Source organism: Myotis yumanensis, unplaced genomic scaffold (assembly GCF_028538775.1).
Source record: "Myotis yumanensis isolate MYYU_CA2020_CCGP unplaced genomic scaffold, mMyoYum1.0.hap1 SCAF_3, whole genome shotgun sequence".
NCBI classification, from domain to species: Eukaryota; Metazoa; Chordata; class Mammalia; order Chiroptera; family Vespertilionidae; genus Myotis; species Myotis yumanensis.
Window position 1 is genome coordinate 159,113,873 of NW_027223754.1, and position 20,030 is coordinate 159,133,902.

Consider the following 20,030-nt stretch of genomic DNA (forward strand, 5'->3'; position numbering starts at 1 on the left):
CCGGGAAGGGCAGAGAATGCCTGGAGAACGATTTAACCCATTGGGATTAATAATTATTCAAAATGTGTAAAAAAAAATTGGGGGATACCATATATATGTGTGTGTGTGTGTGTGTGTGTGTATATAATGCATATATATTAGTATGTATGTGTACACACAAATGCACTACACACGGGAATAAAGAGATTGGGACAAAATGTTAAAAAAAAAAAAAAAAAGAGTCTCAAGCTGGGAACATTTTCCTGCGTCACCGGGATTGGCCCAAGGACACCACAGGAGTCGGAAGGAGCGCAGCACGGCTGTGGCAGGAGTTCTGCAGGTGAACGGTGACGCTGAGATGAGTTCGGCAAGCAGGATTGAGCTAAGAGAAGCAGAGGGCTACTGCTCGCTCAGGCGTGTAGCAAAACCTCCAAGGCTCTCATGGCTTTTATTTGGGGAGTACAGCAAGTGACAATGGAGGACAGCAAGTGACAATGGTAAACAGGCATGCCTATGAGATCATCTGAGCTAAGTTATACATTAAACTATTCCTACGTTATACAAAGACCCTTTCCACCTGCAGCAGTGCACCCTCCCTGGCTTTCCATGCCCTCATGGACCCAAGGAAACTCTGCCTCGGAACAGTAAATCTTGCGTGCAAGACTTTGTTCTGTCGTGGCCCGCTTGCAGGCCCCTGGCTTTTCCTGGCAGAACGTCCTCTTCTAGTTAACTTCATTCCGCTTGACCGGCTACAGCTGTCAGGCAGGGGCACCTGAAGATGCTGTGCTGCTGCCCTTGAAGTCGGGGGAAGAGGCCATGCGCCCAGGGGTGCTGGAGGCCCCTAGAAACTGGAAAAGAGAGGACTAGAGCAGTGATGGCGAACCTTTTGAGCTCGGTCTGTCAGCGTTTTGAAAAACCCTAACTTAACTCTGGTGCCGTGTCACATATAGAAATTTTTTGATATTTGCAACCATAGTAAAACAAAGACTTACATTTTTGATATTTATTTTATATATTTAAATGCCATTTAACAAAGAAAAATCAACCAAAAAAATGAGTTATAGGTTTGCCATCACTGGACTAGAGCCTCCAGAAGGAGCCCAGCTCTGCTGACATGGGACCCATTTCAGACTTCCGACCTCTGGGACTGTGAGATAATAACTTGGTGTTGTTTTAAGCCGCGAGTTAATGGTAATTCGCTACAGCAACCACAGGAAACTAATACAGCAGCCCACCACCTCAGGCCTCCCTACGCGCCCTGGTAAGCACCCCCTCACTCAGTGCCAAGCACCGAGGACACAGCCGCAAAGCAAGAGACAGACCCGACCCTCGAGGAGCTAACACTGTAAGGAGAGCAGACAGTCATCAGACAGCTCAGGAAATAACTCCCCTAGTGAGTGGCCGATGGAAAGCAAACACGGCGCTGGAAAGGGTCGCTAATGTGATGGGAGGGCCTTCGGGCAGGTTGGGCAGAGGGGTCCTCGGAGGTGACGTGGCACCACGATGGCAAGCAGACAGTGTGTGCTGACCGAGGGAAGAGCATTCATGGCACAGCAACCAGCAAGGACCAGCCCTGAGGAAGGGAAAAGGAGCAGCCAGGTCAGCCAGAGGCTTGGATCCGCAGCAGGGAGCTGGGATTTTATTGTTGTTGCAGAAGGAGGCCATTGAAGGACTTCTGTGGGCGAGTAGCAGCACTGGGGTTATTTTTTTTTTTTAAATATATTTTTATTGATTTCAGAGAGGAAGGAAGAGAGAAAAACATCAATGATTGCCGGAAGCCGGTCCATCCTTGCTGCTTGACACAGTCGCTGCAGGGAAGAAACATCTGCACAGCTTATGTTTCAAGGGACCTGGCGTATATGACATATGTTCGCTCCCCCTCTTAAGCGCTATGTGTTTTAACCAGGACCACCTCCCCAAGAAAGGTTGTTTTCCCAGGTTAGGGGTTAACAGGACTAAGGAAGAGAATAAATCAGTAAAACCCCCTAGTGTTACAGAAATACCATGTACGACTTATGAAGAACTTGGACTAAGACTGTTGGCAATAAATTTGGGACTTGTTGGGCCCGCATCCCCAGGGGTCTGCCCACCAGGGAAAGCACCAAAGCCTATACCCCTGGAGACCCACTGACACAGGGCAGTCCCAGGGAAGGCAAGCAGCAGGGCTAGGAGGACATAACCTTTACTGGATAGGATAAACTCCTTCAGTCACTTCCTTGTAGCCTATCAGTAGAGCAGTGACCTTGGAATAGCCCTTGTAACGGAACACAGAGATTAACCTAGACAAGATTAAAATCAACAGAACTAGATAGAGACAGGATTTTTTGCTAAGGTCAGATAAGAAAAAAGCAATTGTAGAACGTGACCCAAAACATACCATGATGTAATTATATAGGCATGCTTATGGGGTCAAATAGTATAAATATAGATGTAATAGGACAATAAAGAGAGAACCTCGTGCCCTAACTGGTTTGGCTCAGTGGATAGAGCGTCAGCCTGCGGACTGAAGGGTCCCATGTTCGATTTTGGTCAAGGGCGTGTACCTTGGTTGCGGGCACATCCCCAGTAGGTGGTGTGCAGGAGGCAGCTGATCGATGTTTCTCTCTCATCAATGTTTCTAACTCTCTATCTCTCTCCCTTCCTCTCTGTAAAAAATCAATAAAATATATATTTTTTTTAAGAGAGAGAGAAAACCTCGCTATGATGATCAACTGAACGCTGTCTCCGTGTCCTTCCTTCTTTGCCGACTCCGTCCACACCTTTGGGAACCCCTGGACCTGCTGGGGCTGGACCCCAACAGAGGGAGGCTTCTAACTTTCTGCAGTTACCCCGATGGAAAGTGAGGAGTGATGGGGCCCAGGGGACTCCCATTTGGCTCCAAGAGGTAATGTTTTGATCTCCCATGTGGAGCCCCAGGTCACTCTGAATATCGAAGGGGAGAACATTGAATTTTCATTAGCTATGGAGCCACTTCCTCTGCTCCTACTACCTGGAAGCGTCCCTCTTCGAGAGGGAGTGTAACAGTAAGGGGCGGGAGAAAGCCAGTTGCGAGGAATTGTGCCAGCCTCTGATGTGGAACAGGATCAGAGCCGCTGTCACACTCTCCCCTCTCCACACCTGCGTGTCCAGCTCCCCCTTAGGAAGGGACCTACTAACTATTGAAGGGCTACTATAAAGGAATAGAATTCAAAAAACTGTTTTGTATCAGAAAGGTTTATTGGAAATCCTCACCCTGAACTGTGTAGCATGTGACGCAGCACTGCCACTCATTAAATAAAGGAATCGCTCTTACGGCCCTACTCCGACAGGTCCCAAAAGACCAGAGATTCTTGACCAGGTTAATCCAGCTGTTTGGGCACAAGGAACAGTCGGAAGGGCAAAGTATGCCCTACCTGTTAAAGGAGGGCTCAAACAACAGACCCCTGGCTCCGGGTTAACAACACCCCTTGAAACCCGAGGCAAAAATGGGGACTGCCCTGCCCTGAAAGCACTTCTCCAACTGGACTCACTGCGCCTTGTTAGTCACCCGGCAACACTCCCATCCTTTCCATTAAGACACCGAAGATGGCCCTGGCTGGCTTGGCTCGGTGGATAGAGCATCAGCCTGCAGACTGAAAGGTCCCAGGTTCAATTCCAGTCAAGGGCACTGCCCGGGTTGTGGGCCTGATCCCCAATGGGGGGCATACAGGAGGCAGCCAATCCATGATTCTCTTTCATCATTGATGTTTCTATCTCTCTCCCTCTCCTTCCTCTCTGAAATCAGTAAAAATATATTTAGAAAAAGAAACTGGAGATGGGCCCTAGCAGGTTTGGCTCAGTGGATAGAGCATTGGCCTGCAAGGTCCCGGGTTCGATTCTGGTCAAGGGCACATGCCCAGGTTGCGCGTTCAATCCCCAATGTGGGCCCGATCCCCAATGGAGGGTGTGCAAGAGGCAGCCAACCAATGATTCTCTCTCATCATTAATGTTTCTATCTCTCTCTCCTTCTCCCTTCCTCTCTAAAATCAATAAAAAAATATATTAAGAAAAAAAAAAGAAACTGGAGATGAGAGAATAGATTTGCACAAAACCTAAGGGCCATGCATGAAGTAGTATAGGATGTATACCGTCCAGTTCAGCCGTGGGCAAACTACGGCCCGCGGGCTGGATCCGGCCGTTTGAAATGAATAAAACTAAAAAAAAAAAGACCATACCCTTTTATATAATGATGTTTACTTTGAATTTATATTAGTTCACACAAACACTCCATCCATGCTTTTGTTCCGGCCCTCCGGTCCAGTTTAAGAACCCATTGTGGCCCTCGAGTCAAAAAGTTTGCCCACCCCTGGACTAGTTCCTCTCTGGAACCTGAGACAATTGAGAGGGTGTTTTTGGAATGATGGGATTCTGGAGGATCTGGATCCCTAATTTTGGTCTTATAGGCAAGCCCTTATGTAATAAATTGAAGGAAGAAGAGAATACTGCAGAACACTTTTTAAGAACTAAAGATAGCCCTAGCTGGTTTGGTTCAGTGGATGGAGGCTTGGCCTTCAGACTGAAGGATCCCAGGTTCAATTCCGGTCAATGGCACCTGCCCGGGTTGCGGGCTGGATCCCCGGTGGGGGCGTGCAGGAGGCAGCCGATGAATGATTCTCTCATTATTGATGTTTCTATCTTTCTCTCCCTCTCTCTTCCTCTCTGAAATCAATAAAAATATACTTAAAAAAAAAGAACTAAAGGTAAAACTATACGAAGTTACTGCCCTGGGCTTATCTGATTTGGAAAAGCCTTTTTTTTTTTTTATAGATTATTTTTTAAACTTTTGATTTTAGAGTGAGGGGAAGGAGAGAGAGAAACATCAATTTATTGTTCCATTTCTTTACGCATTCGTTGGTTGATTCTTTTTTTTTTTTTTAAATATATTTTATTGATTTTTGACAGAGCGGAAGGAGAGGGAGAGAGAGTTAGAAACATCGATCAGCTGCCTCCTGCACACCTCCTACTGGGGATGTGCCTGCAACCAAGGTACATGCCCTTGACCGGAATCGAACCTGGGACCCTTTAGTCTGCAGGCCGACGCTCTATCCACTGAGCCAAACCGGTCAGGGCCGTTGGTTGATTCTTGTATGTGCCCTGACCAGGGATCAAACCCACAACCTTGGTGTATCTGGAAGACACTCTAACCAACTGGGCCACCTGGCCAAGGCTTAGAAAAGCTTTGGATTATATTTGCAGGAAACTCAAGGAATTGCCCTAAGGCAGGGGTGGGCAACCTTTTTGTGAGTGCGTGCCAAAACCAGCAAAATCCCTGACTCAAAATTCTTCTGAGTGCCAACCCTAATTTTTTGAGAACATGTTACACCTACTTGATATCTCTTAAGGTGTACGTATGTGAAGAACCTTGAAGAAATAATAAAATTCATTCGAGCGACAAAAACACAGTATATGATGATGAAAAATACATTTATTTTTTAATGTATACATGTTCTGTAAAATTATTTATTTATCTAAGATGCACCTACACTGAATTTATCTGAAAAATAAAAAATTCGATATTAAGAAAAAATTGTAAATGGAAGGTTATAAGAGAGGGTTTCACGTGCCAGCAAAGTTACTGGCGTGCCATGTTTGGCACATGTGCCAGGGGTTGCCCACCCCTGCCCTAGGGTTCTTTGTTTTGTTTTTTCAGAGAGGAAGGGATAGGGAGAGAGAGATAGAAACATCAATGACGAGAGAGAATCACTGATCAGTGTCTCCTGTACGCCCCACACTGGGGATCAACCCAGGCATATGCCCTGTCCAGGAATCGAACCACGACCTCCTGGTTCATAGGTTGACGCTCAACCACTGAGCCACACCAGCCGGGCAACTGCTAAACATTTTATCCAATTAGGAAAGGTAACTAAAAACTTAAAATCTAATCTGATTTTACCCATGCCAACAGATACTAAGCTACGCCCATATGATCCAGGAAACTGGGTATATTTACAAGCCTGGAAATCAGGATCCCTGCAAGATCAACTAACTCCAGTGTGGATAGGTCCTGATTCGGTGTTATTAACAACTCCTGCTTCTCTTAAACTACAAGATAGAGCTTCCTGGATACATCGCTCTAGCAGTGGTTCTCAACCTTCTGGCCCTTTAAATACAGTTCCTCATGTTGTGACCCAACCATAAAATTATTTTCGTTGCTACTTCATAATTGTAATGTTGCTACTGTTATGAATCGTAATGTAAATATCTGATATGCAGGATGGTCTTAGGTGACCCCTGTGAAAGGGTCGTTTGACAGCCAAAGGGGTCACAACCCACAGGTTGAGAACTGCTGCTGAGTTTGGTCTAGAGCAGTGGTTCTCAACCTTGGCTGCACATTAGAATCACCTGGGAATCTTTTGAAAATCCTGATTTCTGGGCCTCATCCTCCGGAAATTCTGTTTCTTTGTTACTAATGTTGTGGCCCTACCCCATAACAAAGAAAGAGAATTTCCGGAGGATGAGGCCCAGAAATCAGGATTTTCAAAAGATTCCCAGGTGATTCTAATGTGCAGCCAAGGTTGAGAACCACTGATCTAGAGTGAAGCCAGCTACACCACCTAGTGAGAACGAGGGACCAGGACCATACCGTAAATCCTGTCTGAACTCACGCTGCTCTTCAAAAGGCAGGATAAGTGACGTTCACGAAGTCTGGTTGTGCGCTCCTGTTCCCAGGAATCCCAGAACCTAGAAGCCTCAAGACTTTCATAAGCCAGGCAGCCAGAGAATTGCATTCCTCTAATTCAAAAACATACTCCATCCATATTCAGGAGCAGTTACAGAAGCATGACCCTCGTCCCCGTTCCCTCAAAAATGAGGAGTGAAAAAAATCTCAGGAGGGAATTCTTAGATAGGACCAGGGTCTCAAGGTCTGGGAAGTTCTTACTAAAGGCTATTCTTTTTTAAAAATTTGTTTTCATTGATTTTAGAGAGATTGGAAGGGAGAGAGAGAGGAAAACATTGGTTAGAGAGTAGCAGGAATCGGCTGCCGCCTGCACGCCCCCTACTGGGGATCAAGCCCACAACCAGAGCAGGTGACGGGGAACTGAATCAGCAACCTCTGGGTGCGCGGGACCACACACCGGCCAGGGCTAAGCGCCGTTCTCGCTAAATGTTACACCGCGCAGAGGCCCTCTCTACGGAGCACACTGTGCCTGTCCCCACCCCTCCCCCAGGCACGTCTTCCTCGCCTCTGTCTTTCTTCTAAGCTCGAAGGGACCTTCTTTTGCCGCTGCAACTTGTTTCCTAAGCCCATTTCCTCTACGGCTCCCTTCTCCCTCTGTGACCGTCTGCCAAATGTGTTCTTATAGTTTGAGTCTGGGCTGTAAATTCTTTCTTAGCCAGAACTCAAGTGCTATGGGTTCACTCAGCGAGATAGACCACCGACTCAGAATTTAAATTTAGGAGCCTGTATTAAGCTGGCCAGCTGACTATAGCCGCGTCCCTCCCCGCTCTGGGAGCCTCGCAGCTTGTAGTGCCCACCGAGGGTACAGCAAAGCCTTTTATCTGCAATACTACAAAGCATTTCCTGGCACCGGCAGGGTTCACACAAAGTTTACAAGTACGAATGGGGAGGTAAACGGAGTCACACCTGGCTGGGTTGAATCATAATACATTGTTTTCTGAGACAATCTAGCAATTTTTCTCTGTCACAATCCCGGACCCTAGTACAATAGGTAACCCTTCCATGCCTCCGTCCCTCCCCCTAGCACACAAGTACGGAGGTTGCTGAAGGTCTGGTCTGACTCCATTGGTCTAACACCTGGTGCTGTTTTTGCTGCCAACAGGGGCACCCACTGAGCTCAGGACTGGGCTGGACTCACAGCGGCTGCGGGGCGCTGACAACGCCTTCTCCTCTTTGGGGTTCAGTTTTCCTGTCTGTGAAATGTGGATTGTAGTAGCTGACAAATCACCCCCAAGGACATATACATTGTAAGCCCTGGACCTGAAGTGTTACTCTACATGAAAAAGGGTCTTAGCAATTGTGATTAAAGATCTTGAAATGGGGGGTGGGGGGCACAGTATGCAGCTGTAAACAGGATGAGCTTGATAGGAATCCAACTGTAGTCAATTGCCAAGAAGGAATCAACATGTAACTAACCAAGTAGTGAATATAAACGAAGCTTAAGCTTCCCTTTGGGGAGACAGAGCTTTGGATGTGAATTCCCTGTCTCCTTTAGCTGCTGCAAGGAAATAAAACTACCTGAGGACCACCGTGTCCAATGGGACACCCTAAGGGTGACCACTTGAGTTTGGTAACAATATTCCCCCAGGCACTCTTCACAGCACCGTGAGGAGCTTACTGCTATTACTCACTCGGTGCAGGTTCGGGCAGTGAGTCAGGAAAAGGTTAAACAGTATAATACAGACAGTATATTTTAGGACTCCAATCCAGGAAGTCTTGACTGAAATCACTTCAGTGATTTGGCTGGTTTTCTGACCCAGAATGTGTGGCTAGTTTGACTCAGAATGAGCTGTCAGAAATTGAGTTTTTCTACAAAATTTTACTGAGAGACATTAAAGAAGACCTCAATAGCCATAACCGGTTTGGCTCGGTGGATGGAGCGTCGTCCTGTGGACTGAGGGGTCCCGGGTTCGATTCCGGTCAAGGGCATGTGCCTTGGTTGCGGGCACATCCCCAGTGGGGGGTGTGTAGGAGGCAGCTGATGGATGTTTCTCTCTCTCGATGTTTCTAGGTCTCTGTCTCTCTCCCTTCCTCTCTGTAAAAAATCAATAAAATATGTTTGTGTTTTTTTTAAAATATATTTTATTGATTATCCACAGAGAGGAAGGGAGAGAGATAGAGAGCGAGAAACATCGATGAGAGAGAAACATCGACCAGCTGCCTCCTGCACATCTCCTACTGGGGATGTGCCCGCAACCCAAGTACATGCCCTTGACCGGAATCGAACCTGGGACTTTTCAGTCCGCAGGCCGACGCTCCATCCACTGAGCCAAACCGGTTTCGGCAATAAAATATGTTTAAAAAAAAAATAAAGAAGACCTCAATAAATGGAGAGATATACCATGTTTATTTATAGATGAAAACATTTAATATTGTTAAGATGTCAAATTCTCTCTAAATTGATTTGTACATTCAATGCATCTCAAAATCTTGGCAGACTTTTTTTTTTTTTTGTAGAAAGTGACAGAGGAATAAAGTTGAAAGCTTATTGTAATTGACTTCAAGACTTACTGGAAAGCTACATTGATCAAGATAATGTGGCATTGGTATGATGATAGACAAGTAGCTCAACGGAACAGAAAACAGTCCAGACATAGTCCCATAAATATGTAATCAAGTAATATTTTTCAATTTTTATAAGTTTATTTGAGCCAAACTGATGACTTTTGCAGGGGAGCAAGATCTCAAATGTTCCCGAGTCAATTGATTTTTGACAAAAGTGCAAAGACAATTCAAATAGAGAAAGAGTAGTTTTTTTAGCAAATGGTGTTGGTACAATTGGATATTCATATGCAAAAAATAAAAAGAATTTCGATCCATACCTCATATCGGATACAAAAATTAATTAAAATGCATTACAGACCTAAATAAATATAAAAATTAAAACTATAAAACTTGCCCTAACTGGTTTGGCTCAGTGGATAGAGCGTCAGTCTGTGGACTGAAGGGTCCCAGGTTCGATTCCGGTCAAGGGCATGTATCTTGGTTGCAGGCACATCCCCAGTAGGAGGTGTGTAGGAGGCAGCTGATCGATGTTTCTCTCTCACTGATGTTTCTAACTCTCTATCCCTCTCCCTTCCTCGCTATAAAAAAATAAATAAAATATATTAAAACACACACACACACAACTATAAAACTTCCAGGAGAAAAATTTTGTGATGTTGAGAAAGGAAAATATCTTAGATTCAAATGTACAATCCATATAATAAAATAAATTTGATTCCAATAAAATTAATAACTTCTGCTTTCCGAAGACACTACTAAGAGAATGCAAGTTTGGCTCAGTGGCTAGAACTTAAGCCTGCGGATTGAAGGGTCCCAGGTCGATTCCAGTCAAGGGCACATGCCTGGGTTTTGGGCTTGATCTCCAGTAGGGGGCGTGCAGGAGGCAGCCAATCAATGATTCTCTCTCATCACTGTTGTTTCTATCTCTCTTTCCCTTTCCCTTCCTCTCTGAAATCAATAAAAAATATACTTCAAAAAAAAAAAAAAAGAGAATGCAAGGATAAATCACAAACTGGAAGAAAAAATACTCAAATCCCATATTTGATAAATGACTTGCATTCAGAATAAAGAACTTCAAAAACAAGCAGCCTAATTTTAAAACCCTGAGTAAAAGATTTGAACAGACATTTCACAAAAGATATACATTTGGCAGATAAGCACATTGAGAAGATACTCCACTAATTATTATGGAAAAACAAAACCATGAGAGCACTGCATACCTGTTAGAATGGCTGGGATAAAATAAAAAAATGTTGGAGAGGCTGTGAAGAAACTGAAGCACACACAGCAGGAAGGAATGTAAAATAGTACTGTCACTTTGGAAAACAATTTGTCAAGTTTCTTTAAAAGTTAAATATGTTCTTTCTTTTCTGTGGAAATACCCAGTGGTGGATGAGGCTGGTGGTGCAGGAGGACCCAGAGGCCTGGGGGACCCCGAAAGGGGAGCCCACGGCGGCCTCTGTGGAGGATTTGTTAGGGGCATCCGGGGCTAAGGTTGTGGCTGGGGTCATGTGTCCCTGCCAAGGCCCCCGGAGCTGGGGGAGGTAAGACAGAGGATAAGGAGTGGATGGATCCCATCACCAGGCTGGGCCGCCTGGTCAAGGACATGAAGATGAAGAGCCCATATTTCAGAAATGATGAGTACAACACTGACCTACGGCAAGAGGGCAGAGAAAAGTCAGGAAAGCAGCCCTGAGGAGGAGCTGTGAAGCAGACAGTCAGCGGAGACTGCAGGTCTGACTGCACACTTGGCTCCTGAGGAGTGGGGTCTGCCAGGAGCACCGCATTGTGGCCCTCTCCCTGCTCATGTGCAGTGCAGTGACCACAGACGCCCGGCACTCCAGGTCACCCTTCACCCCCCAGTTCTGATTCTCACGCAGTCCTTTCTGACCCCGTTTTGCACTCTTCCTCGTGTCCTGAAACACTTTCATGGCCCTCTGGAGTGCAGGGTTGATCATCAGTAAAATCCCCCAACTTCAACCTCCCCATCTGCTCTAAAGAAACTCTGGCTCTTACCCTAGCCAGTTTGGCTCAGTGGATAGAGTGTTGGCCTGAGAACTGGAAGGTCCAGGGTTTGATTCCAATCAAGGGCACATGCCTGGGTTGCAGGCTCGATCCCCAGTAGGGGGCGGGTAGGAGGTGGCGCCCAGTGATTCTCATCATTGATGTTTCTGTCTCTCTCCCCCTCTCCCTTCCTCTCTGAAATCAATAAGAATTTTTTTTTTTTAAAGAAAAAAAACCTGGCTATCCCCAAAGGACTCTTGACGAGTAACTGAAACCCCTCCATATTTTCAATTTTAAACATCCCATTCTCTGGCCTCATTTCTTTTTTTTACCAGCTCTACTGTCCTAACCCCAACCAGAACTTGAACTTACTGATCATATCCCCTTACCATTGGGCCTGACCCTCCTATGTCATAGCTTTTCTCCTTATCCTTAGCTTCCACAGTCAGTCATTATAGTCACTCTCCCTTGAGTATACTCTCAATTTTTTTGCCCCCTCTAACTTCAATGTACTCATTTGATGAACCTACAACTCTGGCTAAATTCAATTCTATCCATTTTGGGTTTGTATCTACATGATTAAATAGTAGTTATGCTAACTGGTTTCACTTTATTTTCTATAATATATATTTTTTTATTTCAAAGAGGGAGAGGGATAGAAACATCAACATGAGAATCATTGTTTGGCTGCCTCCTGCACGCCCTCTAGTGGGTACCAAGCCCCAGAAACCTGGGCATGTGCCCTGACTGGAAATCAAACTGTGACCTCCTGCTTCATAGGTCAATGTTCAACCACTGGGCCACACTGGTCTCAATTTATTATTTTAAAATACACTTTTATTTCAGAGAGGAAGGGAGAGGGAGACATAGAAACATCAATGATGAGAAACATTGATCGGCTGCCTCCTGCACGCCCCCTACTGGGGATCAAGCCCACAGCCCGTTTCATTCCTGCCCTCTAACCTCCAGTGCTGGTAGGCAATCACACTGCACCAGACCACATTCCTGTCCACTCTCCCAGATGTGTTTCATTCCTTTTTAAAAAAATATATATTTATTGATTTTTTATAGAGAGGAAAGGAGAGGGGTAGAGAGTTAGAAAAGTTGATGAGAGAGAAGCATCAATCAGCTGCCTCCTGCACACCCCTTACTGGAGATGAGCCTGCAACCAAGATACATGCCCTTGACTGGAATCAAACCTGGGACCCTTCAGTCCCCAGGCTGACGCTGAGCCAAACCAGCTAGGGCACATTCCTTTTTTTTAAAAGAGAGGGAAAGACAGAAACATCGATGTAAGAGAAATACTTGCCTCCTGCACGAGCCCCGACCTGGGCCCAGGCCGGGGAGGAGCCTGCAACTGAGATCCATACTCTTGACTGGAATCAACCTGACCCTTTGGTCCTCAGGCCGATGCTCTATCCACTGAGCTAAGTCAGCTAGGGCTGTTCCATTCTTTTCTCTCCTCAAACACCTCCAGCTCTCTCTCCCTGTACCCTTATTCTCAGCTGATGACCTTGCCTCCTACTTCCCTGAGAAATAGAAGTAGCAAACAACCTATTTGCTTTTGAAAGATATATTCCATCTCCTCTCCTGTTATTGTAGATAAGCTGTCTGTGCTCCTATCCAAGGACAACCTCTGCACTTGTGCCCTGGACTCCACCCTTTTTGTCTGTTCAAAGACATGTCTTTCTCTGTCTCCTACACCATCAGTTTCTATTTCTCTCAATTTCCCCATCCTCAAGCAAATATGCTGATATATCTACCATTTTATAAAACCCCCCTCATTTAAAAAAAATATATTTTTATTAACATCAGAGAGGAAGGGAGAGATAGAAACATCAATGATGAGAATCAGTGATGGGCTACCTCCTGCATGCCCCCTACTGGGGGGATCGAGCCAGCAACCTGGTCATGTGCCCTTGACTGGACTTGAACCCGGGACCCTTGCCTGTTATTTTTGTTTAAAAACATGTTAAAGACATCGTCCCGCCCCGGTGAGGTCGGGACGGCCCCGGTGAAGTTGGAATGGCCCCGGGGAGGTTGAGACGGCCCCGTTGAGGTCGAGATGGCCCCAGTGAGGTCGGGACGGCCCCAGTGAGGTTGAAACAGCCCCGGTGAGGTTGGGATGGCTCCAGTGAGGTTGGGACAGATAAAGGGGAGCAGTATAGACTGATGAACAAGGGTAGAAGATGCAGAGGCAGAGCAGCATCAAACAGACTGTCAAACTACAGTGGGAAGCCTGGGGAGGGTTGGGTGGTTAAGAGATCAACCGAAGGACTTATATGCATGCATATAAGAATAACCAATGGACACAAGACACTAGGGGGTAGGGGCCAGGGGAATGTCAAGGGGGCGGGGGGGAGGAGACATATGTAATACTCTTTGTAATACTTCAAGAAATAAAAATTATTTAAAAAAAAGACATCGTTTCCATTCTATTTTGAACCCTCTCTGATCATGCTTTTGCCACCACCACTTCACTGAAACCTCTCTACAAGGTTGCTAATAACTCCATGATGCTTTTAAAGCCAGTAGTCATTTTTTAATCCTTATCTTGTTTGACCTATTAGCAGCGTTGGCACAGTTATCACCTGCTCGCCCTGGAATTCTAGGACACCCACAGTACTATTAAAATTCCCAGACCCACCTCAAACACTTTGAACCATGCTTTTTGGAGGTGTGGCTTAAGGACTCAATTTTACTCAAATGGTAGAAGTGGTTCCTATTCTCTAAAGCAGTGGTTCTCAACCTTGGCTGCACATTAGAATCACCTGGGAACCTTTTTAAAATCCTGATTTCTGGGCCTCATCCTCCAGAAATTGTTTCTTTGTTACTAATGTTGTGGCCTCACCCCATAACAAAGAAACAGAATTTCCGGAGGATGAGGCCCAGAAATCAGGATTTTAAAAAGGTTCCCAGGTGATTCTAATGTGCAGCCAAGGTTGAGAACCGCTGATCTAGACACTGTTCCTGACCTCATGAGTTTACAGCTCAGGAGACATTTCCCAGGGACATTTGTGAGGATTTTGGGTGGTACCATTTTTTGTGATAAAAATCATTTTGGTGCCCTAACCGGTTTGGCTCAGTGGATAGAGTGTTGGCCTTCGGACTCAAGGGTCCCGGGTTCGATTCCGGTCAAGGGCATGTACCTTGGTTGCGGGCACATCCCCAGTGGGGAGTGTGCAGGAGGCAGCTGATCGATGTTTCTCTCTCATCGATGTTTCTAACTCTCTATCTCTCTCCCTTCCTCTCTGTAAAAAATCAATAAAATATATTTAAAAAAAAAAATCATTTTGGTGCCCTAGCCAGTTTGGTGTGGTGGATAGAGCCTCAGCCTGAGGACTGAAGGGTCCCAGATTTGATGCCAGTCAAGGGCATGTGCCTGGGTTGCCATCACATGCAGAAGGCAACCAATGATTCCCTCATCATTGATGTTTCTCTTTCTCAAATCAATAAAAATATATTTAAATGTCATTTTGGTAAACCTTTTTAAAATGTAAAAGCTGTGTTGGTTAAGAAAATATGTATTACTGATTTCAGAGAGGGAGAAACATTAATGATATCATTGATCAGCTGCCTCCTGCATGCCCCACACTGGGGATTGAGTCTGCAATCCAGGCATGTGCTCTGACTGGGAATTGTTGATCTCCTGGTTCATAGGTGGACACTCAACCACTGAGCCACACCAGCTGGGAGGAAAGCCCTTTTGAGAAAGTTATTTCTGGTACTCCAAAAAATCAATTAGCTTAAAAAAAATCGCTAAACTAATCCTAAGCAGTGTTAGGCTCCTGAATGTGTGATTTCTAGAGCCAGGATCTTACTTTGCATTTAGATTGCATCAATCAATCCTTAAACTCCTGGGAGAGCCAGTTAAAACCTACCCTGAGGAAAAGATAAGCTGTGCACACAATTAATTCAACAGAAATCTTGGAGCAACCATGGCCCGGATTTCCATGCTTGAACCTGGCTTTACTGAGCAAGCTGGGCTATGGGACTTCAGGGTAAGCACTTTAACCTTGGACCCGATTTTCTTCCATCCAGTGTTTGCACCTGGTGTAAAGGGGACAGATAGGTCTTATGAGCCTCCCCAAAGGATACTCTTGCCTATAACGTTCTGATGAAGTTCAGGATTTGCCACAGCTGTCCCAGCACATGCATTAGTACTGACCATAAGTAAATCACGCAGCAGTTTCCATTGGATTGTTTTGCTATCACTTTCTTATATATGTCCCCTATTGATAACTTTCTAATTAAAGTCTCTCTCTCTCCCACCAGGGGTAGGCACACTTCTAAGTCTCCTCCTGATTTGCTCATCACTCAACACTTCCTTACCCTCCTGGCTCCTTCCCATTTAAAAAGCACTGACTAGCCAGGTTAAATTAATGGAATACTTATAAAAACTTTAATCCCTTTTCCCCACAAAAGCTATGCAAACTGGGGAGGCTGAGGATACAAATACAAAAGAACCCCAGTTAAGGTACAGGAATAACCTCCCTCATGAAAGACTACGAGGCATTCCACACTTGAATACTTGGTCAAAGCAATTATAATCCAAGACATACACAATCCCCATTCTATCAGGCAAAAACCACACCCAACACACTATATGAAATACAATTTCCATTTATTTCCCGCCCCCCCCAGAGAACTTTTCTTCACTCTTTGAAGACTCAGCTCCTTACATGGGCTTTGGTGGAGGTCGTGGAGCAGCACCCTGAAAGACAAAGGAATGAAAGAGTAATTAAAGACTGTCCCCTCAAAGAACCTGACCATCACTAACAATGTATTTGGGCCATAAGTGCATGGAAAACTGATAGATGTGAAAGTAGACCACACTACTCATTCCAAAAAAATTCTAACTCTCTTCTAAGTGACTCTAAGTAAATGTTTTAGGTGTGGGTTCCACCTACCTCTTCAGACTTAGCTGACCTCACCACAGGCGGACTTTAATTTGACAACCCTTGGTTTGTACACCACCCCTCTGGGGTCCACATCTCCTTTTTGGTACTTACCGCAGGTCTAAATCGGGGTGGGGGTGTTCGGTCCTTCCGGGCTTCACGAGAACGATTCCTGACTACCTTGCTGTGAATGGCACAGCTCACACAGTAATGCAGCTTCACATACAGCTTGGGAAGCACATAGGCTAAGATGGAAAAGGAACAGAACATTAAATGCACGTAAATGCCTGTCAGCATACCTACACCATTTCACTCCCAAGTTCAGTTTCTGATGCCTAACTAAACACACGCAATTTCACAAAGGAGTAACACTCTAATTCTTCCTATCACCACGGGGACCAAGCCCACATCCTAGATAAACCAAACATCCCGCTCTTTCAGCAGCTGCACCAGCCCCAACACCTACTCCTGGGCACTTTCTGGTTACCTAAATTTTAGGCCCTAAAAAAAAGCCAATTTTGCCGAAACCGGTTTGGCTCAGTGGATAGAGCGTCGGCCTGCAGACTGAAAGGTCCCAGGTTCGATTCCGGTCAAGGGCATGTACCTGGGTTGCGGGCACATCCCCAGTGGGAGATGTGCAGGAGGCAGCTGATCGATGTTTCTCTCTCATCGATGTTTCTAACTCTCTATCTCTCTCCCTTCCTCTCTGTAAAAAATCAGTAAAATATATTTAAAAAAAAAAAAAAAGCCAATTTGGCCCCGGCCAGTTTGGCTCAGTGGATAGAGGTCAGCCGGAGGACTGAAGGTCCTGGGTTCGATTCTGGTCAAGGGGATGTATCTCGGTTGCAGCCTAGATTCCCCAGCCCTGGTCTGGGCAGGAGGCATCCAATGGATGAGAGTCTCTCACATCGATGTTTCTCTTTCTTTCTCTCCCTAAAAACCTATGGAAAGCCCGGCCGGCGTGGCTCAGTGTTGACCTATGAACTAGGAGGCCACAGTTTGATTCCTGGTCCAGGCACATGCCCGGGTTGTGGGCTGGATCCCAGTGTGGGGTGTGCAGGAGGCAAGCGATCAATGATTCTCTCATCATTGATGTTTCTCTCTCCCTCCCTCTCTGAAATCAATAAAAATAATGTCCCCGGGAGAGAATTAACAAGAAAAAGCCAATTTGTCTTAAGAAAAAAAAAAAAAAAAAAAGACAATATATCATATTGCCCCAGAAACACCTTTGGCGACCAATCCAGACGGCCTCCTACTTGAACCATTCCCCCAGACTTAGTCTGTACGTTTCCACAACAGGCACTCAAACAAAACCAGTGCAAAGGGACTGTTCAGTGTACAGTGGGGCCTTGACTTACGAGTTTAATTCGTTCTGAGCCCGAGCTCGTTAACTCAAATTACTGTCAACTCAATGCAAAAAATTGGCCGAGAGACAGCTGGTATCTCAAAAAACTCGTTAGTCGGGACACTCGTAAGTCAAGGCCCCACTGTACTATGCTTGTAGTTGTTGCTCCCCAAACACTGCTACAGAACAAGTTCTGGAAGTGCTTTTGGACTCCCATTCCCTTAAAAAAACGCCCCGTTTTCTTCTACTGGCAACAGTCTTAAAGGTGTATAACCCGCAGGGGATGCTCCCGTGAACTCAGCCCGCGGGGTGCAGGGTAGGCGTCAGGAAGCCTGCAGATCACGCCGGGGGCTTACTCACCGTCGAAGACACTCGCTTCGGAGATGTCCCGAACGGCTGCGGCCTCCACTATGTTTCGGATGACAAACTTCTTAATGGCCTTGTCCTTGGGCACGCACCGGGCGCAGTTGGTGCAACGAATAGGCTGCACATGGCCTCGGCCTTTTTTGGCACGACCGTTATTCCTTCTTTTCTTGGTCTGCACGAGGATAAAAACCTTGTTAGGAAGGAAGCGCAACCTACCCAGCCTCGGCCCCTACCGGCTACATTCCGCACCAGCCGCCCAAGGAAGACGCCAGTCACATCCCCAGTTCCTCCGCAAATCTCTCTCCAGGCCCGGGATAAACACACAATCCGCCCGCTCCTCCTTGGACCCGGCCCCCAAATCCCCCACAGTCGGGATCTGCCCGTCCCAACCTCACCCAGACCGCCCGCTCCCCACGCGCCCGCACTCACCATCTTGGAAACGAGGACCCGAGAGAGGATCCGGCGCCCGGCCCGCCTCCCTTATATAGCGCGAGATCCCTCCACTCACACCGGAAGAATCCTTAGTTGACGAACGGCAAGAACGGCAACCCACCTTACTCAAATTTTCTTTATTACTGAGGGTTTATGCTGAAATCTAGGGCAGAAAGGCATTTCTCAAGTTTATTTATCGGTGGCACAAGGTGACCATGGGACTATTTTTCCTGATGGCGGAAGAAAATTAAAGTTATACGTCTCCCAGCAGGCACTGCGACGCCCTACCCCGGAAGTAATTTTGGGCGGTACAATTAATCTGGTTTTGCGACGCTAAAAGCGGAAGTTGCCTGGCGCAAGATCACAAATCGCGCTGCCAATTAGAGGCCAGATGGGAAGAGATGCATGATGGGAGTTGTAGTGCGAAGCTGACAGGCCTTTTGCCCCAAGCACTTAGACCCCGGACGGCTCTAGGCCTCCGGGGGCCGCTCTCGGCTCACTTCTCTGACAATCCTACTCCTCGGTGTAGGATTGAGAAACGGAGGACCTGGGCGCGGGGGGAACAAAACATTTTGTTAACTCCTCTTTCCAATATGGAGAAAAACCCACAATGAGGGGCCAGGGACAAGTGCATTGTTTCTCATTCACCTTTTTATTCTCGGATCCTCTTAGCACAGTGCCAGGCACTGTAGTAAGTGCTTTATAAATATTAACTCATTTAATCCTCAACAACTCTATAAAGCAGGTACTATTATTATCCTCACTTTACAGATAGAACCGAGGAGTACTGTAGAGCGGTTAAAACTGAGGTTGCCCAAAGTCACAGAGCTAGTAAGAGGTGTCCTGGCTCCACTATACCGCACTGCTTCTCACCCAACCAACAGTGGATGGACAGCCTGGACCAGCGCCTTAAATAATGTTGACTCAGACTCAGAGTAGAAATACATAGTAGAAATATATGGTACTCAATACTTACACACACACACACACACACACACACACACACAACTGAAACAAACTTTATGAAATACCCTTATGACATAAAGGTGCTCTGGTATATTCAATTTTTAAAAAAGAAATGCTGATCAAGCTCCACTAAAGTGATTTTGCCTCCCTGACTAAAAATTATATATATATATATATATATATATATATATATATATATATTTCAGAGAGGAAGGGAGAGGGAGACAGAATCATCAATGATGAGAGAGAATCATTGATAGGCTGCCTCCTGCACGCCCCCTACTGGGGATGGAGCCCGCAACCCAGGCATGTGCCCTTGACTGGAATCGAACCTTCAGTCCACAGGCCGATGCTGTATCCCAGTGGTTGGCAAACTGGGGCTCGAGAGCCACATGCGGATCTTTGGCCCCTTGAGTGTGGCTCTTCCACAAAATACCACGTGCGGGTGCACACATACAGTGCGATTGAAACTTCGTGGCCCATGAGCAGAAGTCGGTTTTTGGCCTGGGTGAAACAAGTATACAAGACGAGTGTGGATGGGAGAGTTGGAAGTGGTCGACCTCAGAGAACATACCTCAATCAGATTGAGGATGTTTTTAGCAAAGGCCAGCTTAGGAGTACCGTAATTGAGTTAATAACAATGTACCTACCTATATAGTTTAAGTTTAAAAAATTTTGGCTCTCAAAAGAAATTTCAATTGTTGTACTGTTGATATTTGGCTCTGTTGACTAATGAGTTTGCCGACCACTGCTCTATCCACTGAGCCAAGCCAGCTAGGGCTTGTTTTCTAACTTTTGATTTGGCTTCAAAACAATTTTATTCATAGTCTCTATTTTG

General features: G+C 45.9%; 1 protein-coding gene across 1 annotated transcript; it reads right to left on the reverse strand.

Moving 5' to 3' along the window:
* Positions 1-15,792: 15,792 nt before the first annotated feature.
* RPS26 (ribosomal protein S26) lies at positions 15,793-18,322 on the reverse strand. Its single transcript, XM_070407665.1, has 4 exons — positions 18,224-18,322; positions 17,789-17,966; positions 16,198-16,328; positions 15,793-15,899 (listed from the first exon to the last, which is right to left on the reverse strand). Exons 1-4 carry the CDS (start codon positions 18,224-18,226, stop codon positions 15,864-15,866), a joined length of 348 nt encoding a protein of 115 aa, XP_070263766.1. The 5' UTR covers positions 18,227-18,322; the 3' UTR covers positions 15,793-15,863.
* Positions 18,323-20,030: the final 1,708 nt, after the last annotated feature.

What these genes read in the sequence shown, in the direction of transcription:
- RPS26 (XM_070407665.1), bottom strand. An exon ending in CGAAGCGAGTGTCTTCGACG is followed by an intron (nt 16,329 to 17,788) that starts GTGAGTAAGCCC and finishes TTTCCATCTTAG; the next exon opens with CCTATGTGCTTCCCAAGCTG. An exon ending in CACCCCGATTTAGACCTGCG is followed by an intron (nt 15,900 to 16,197) that starts GTAAGTACCAAA and finishes TTTGTCTTTCAG; the next exon opens with GGTGCTGCTCCACGACCTCC.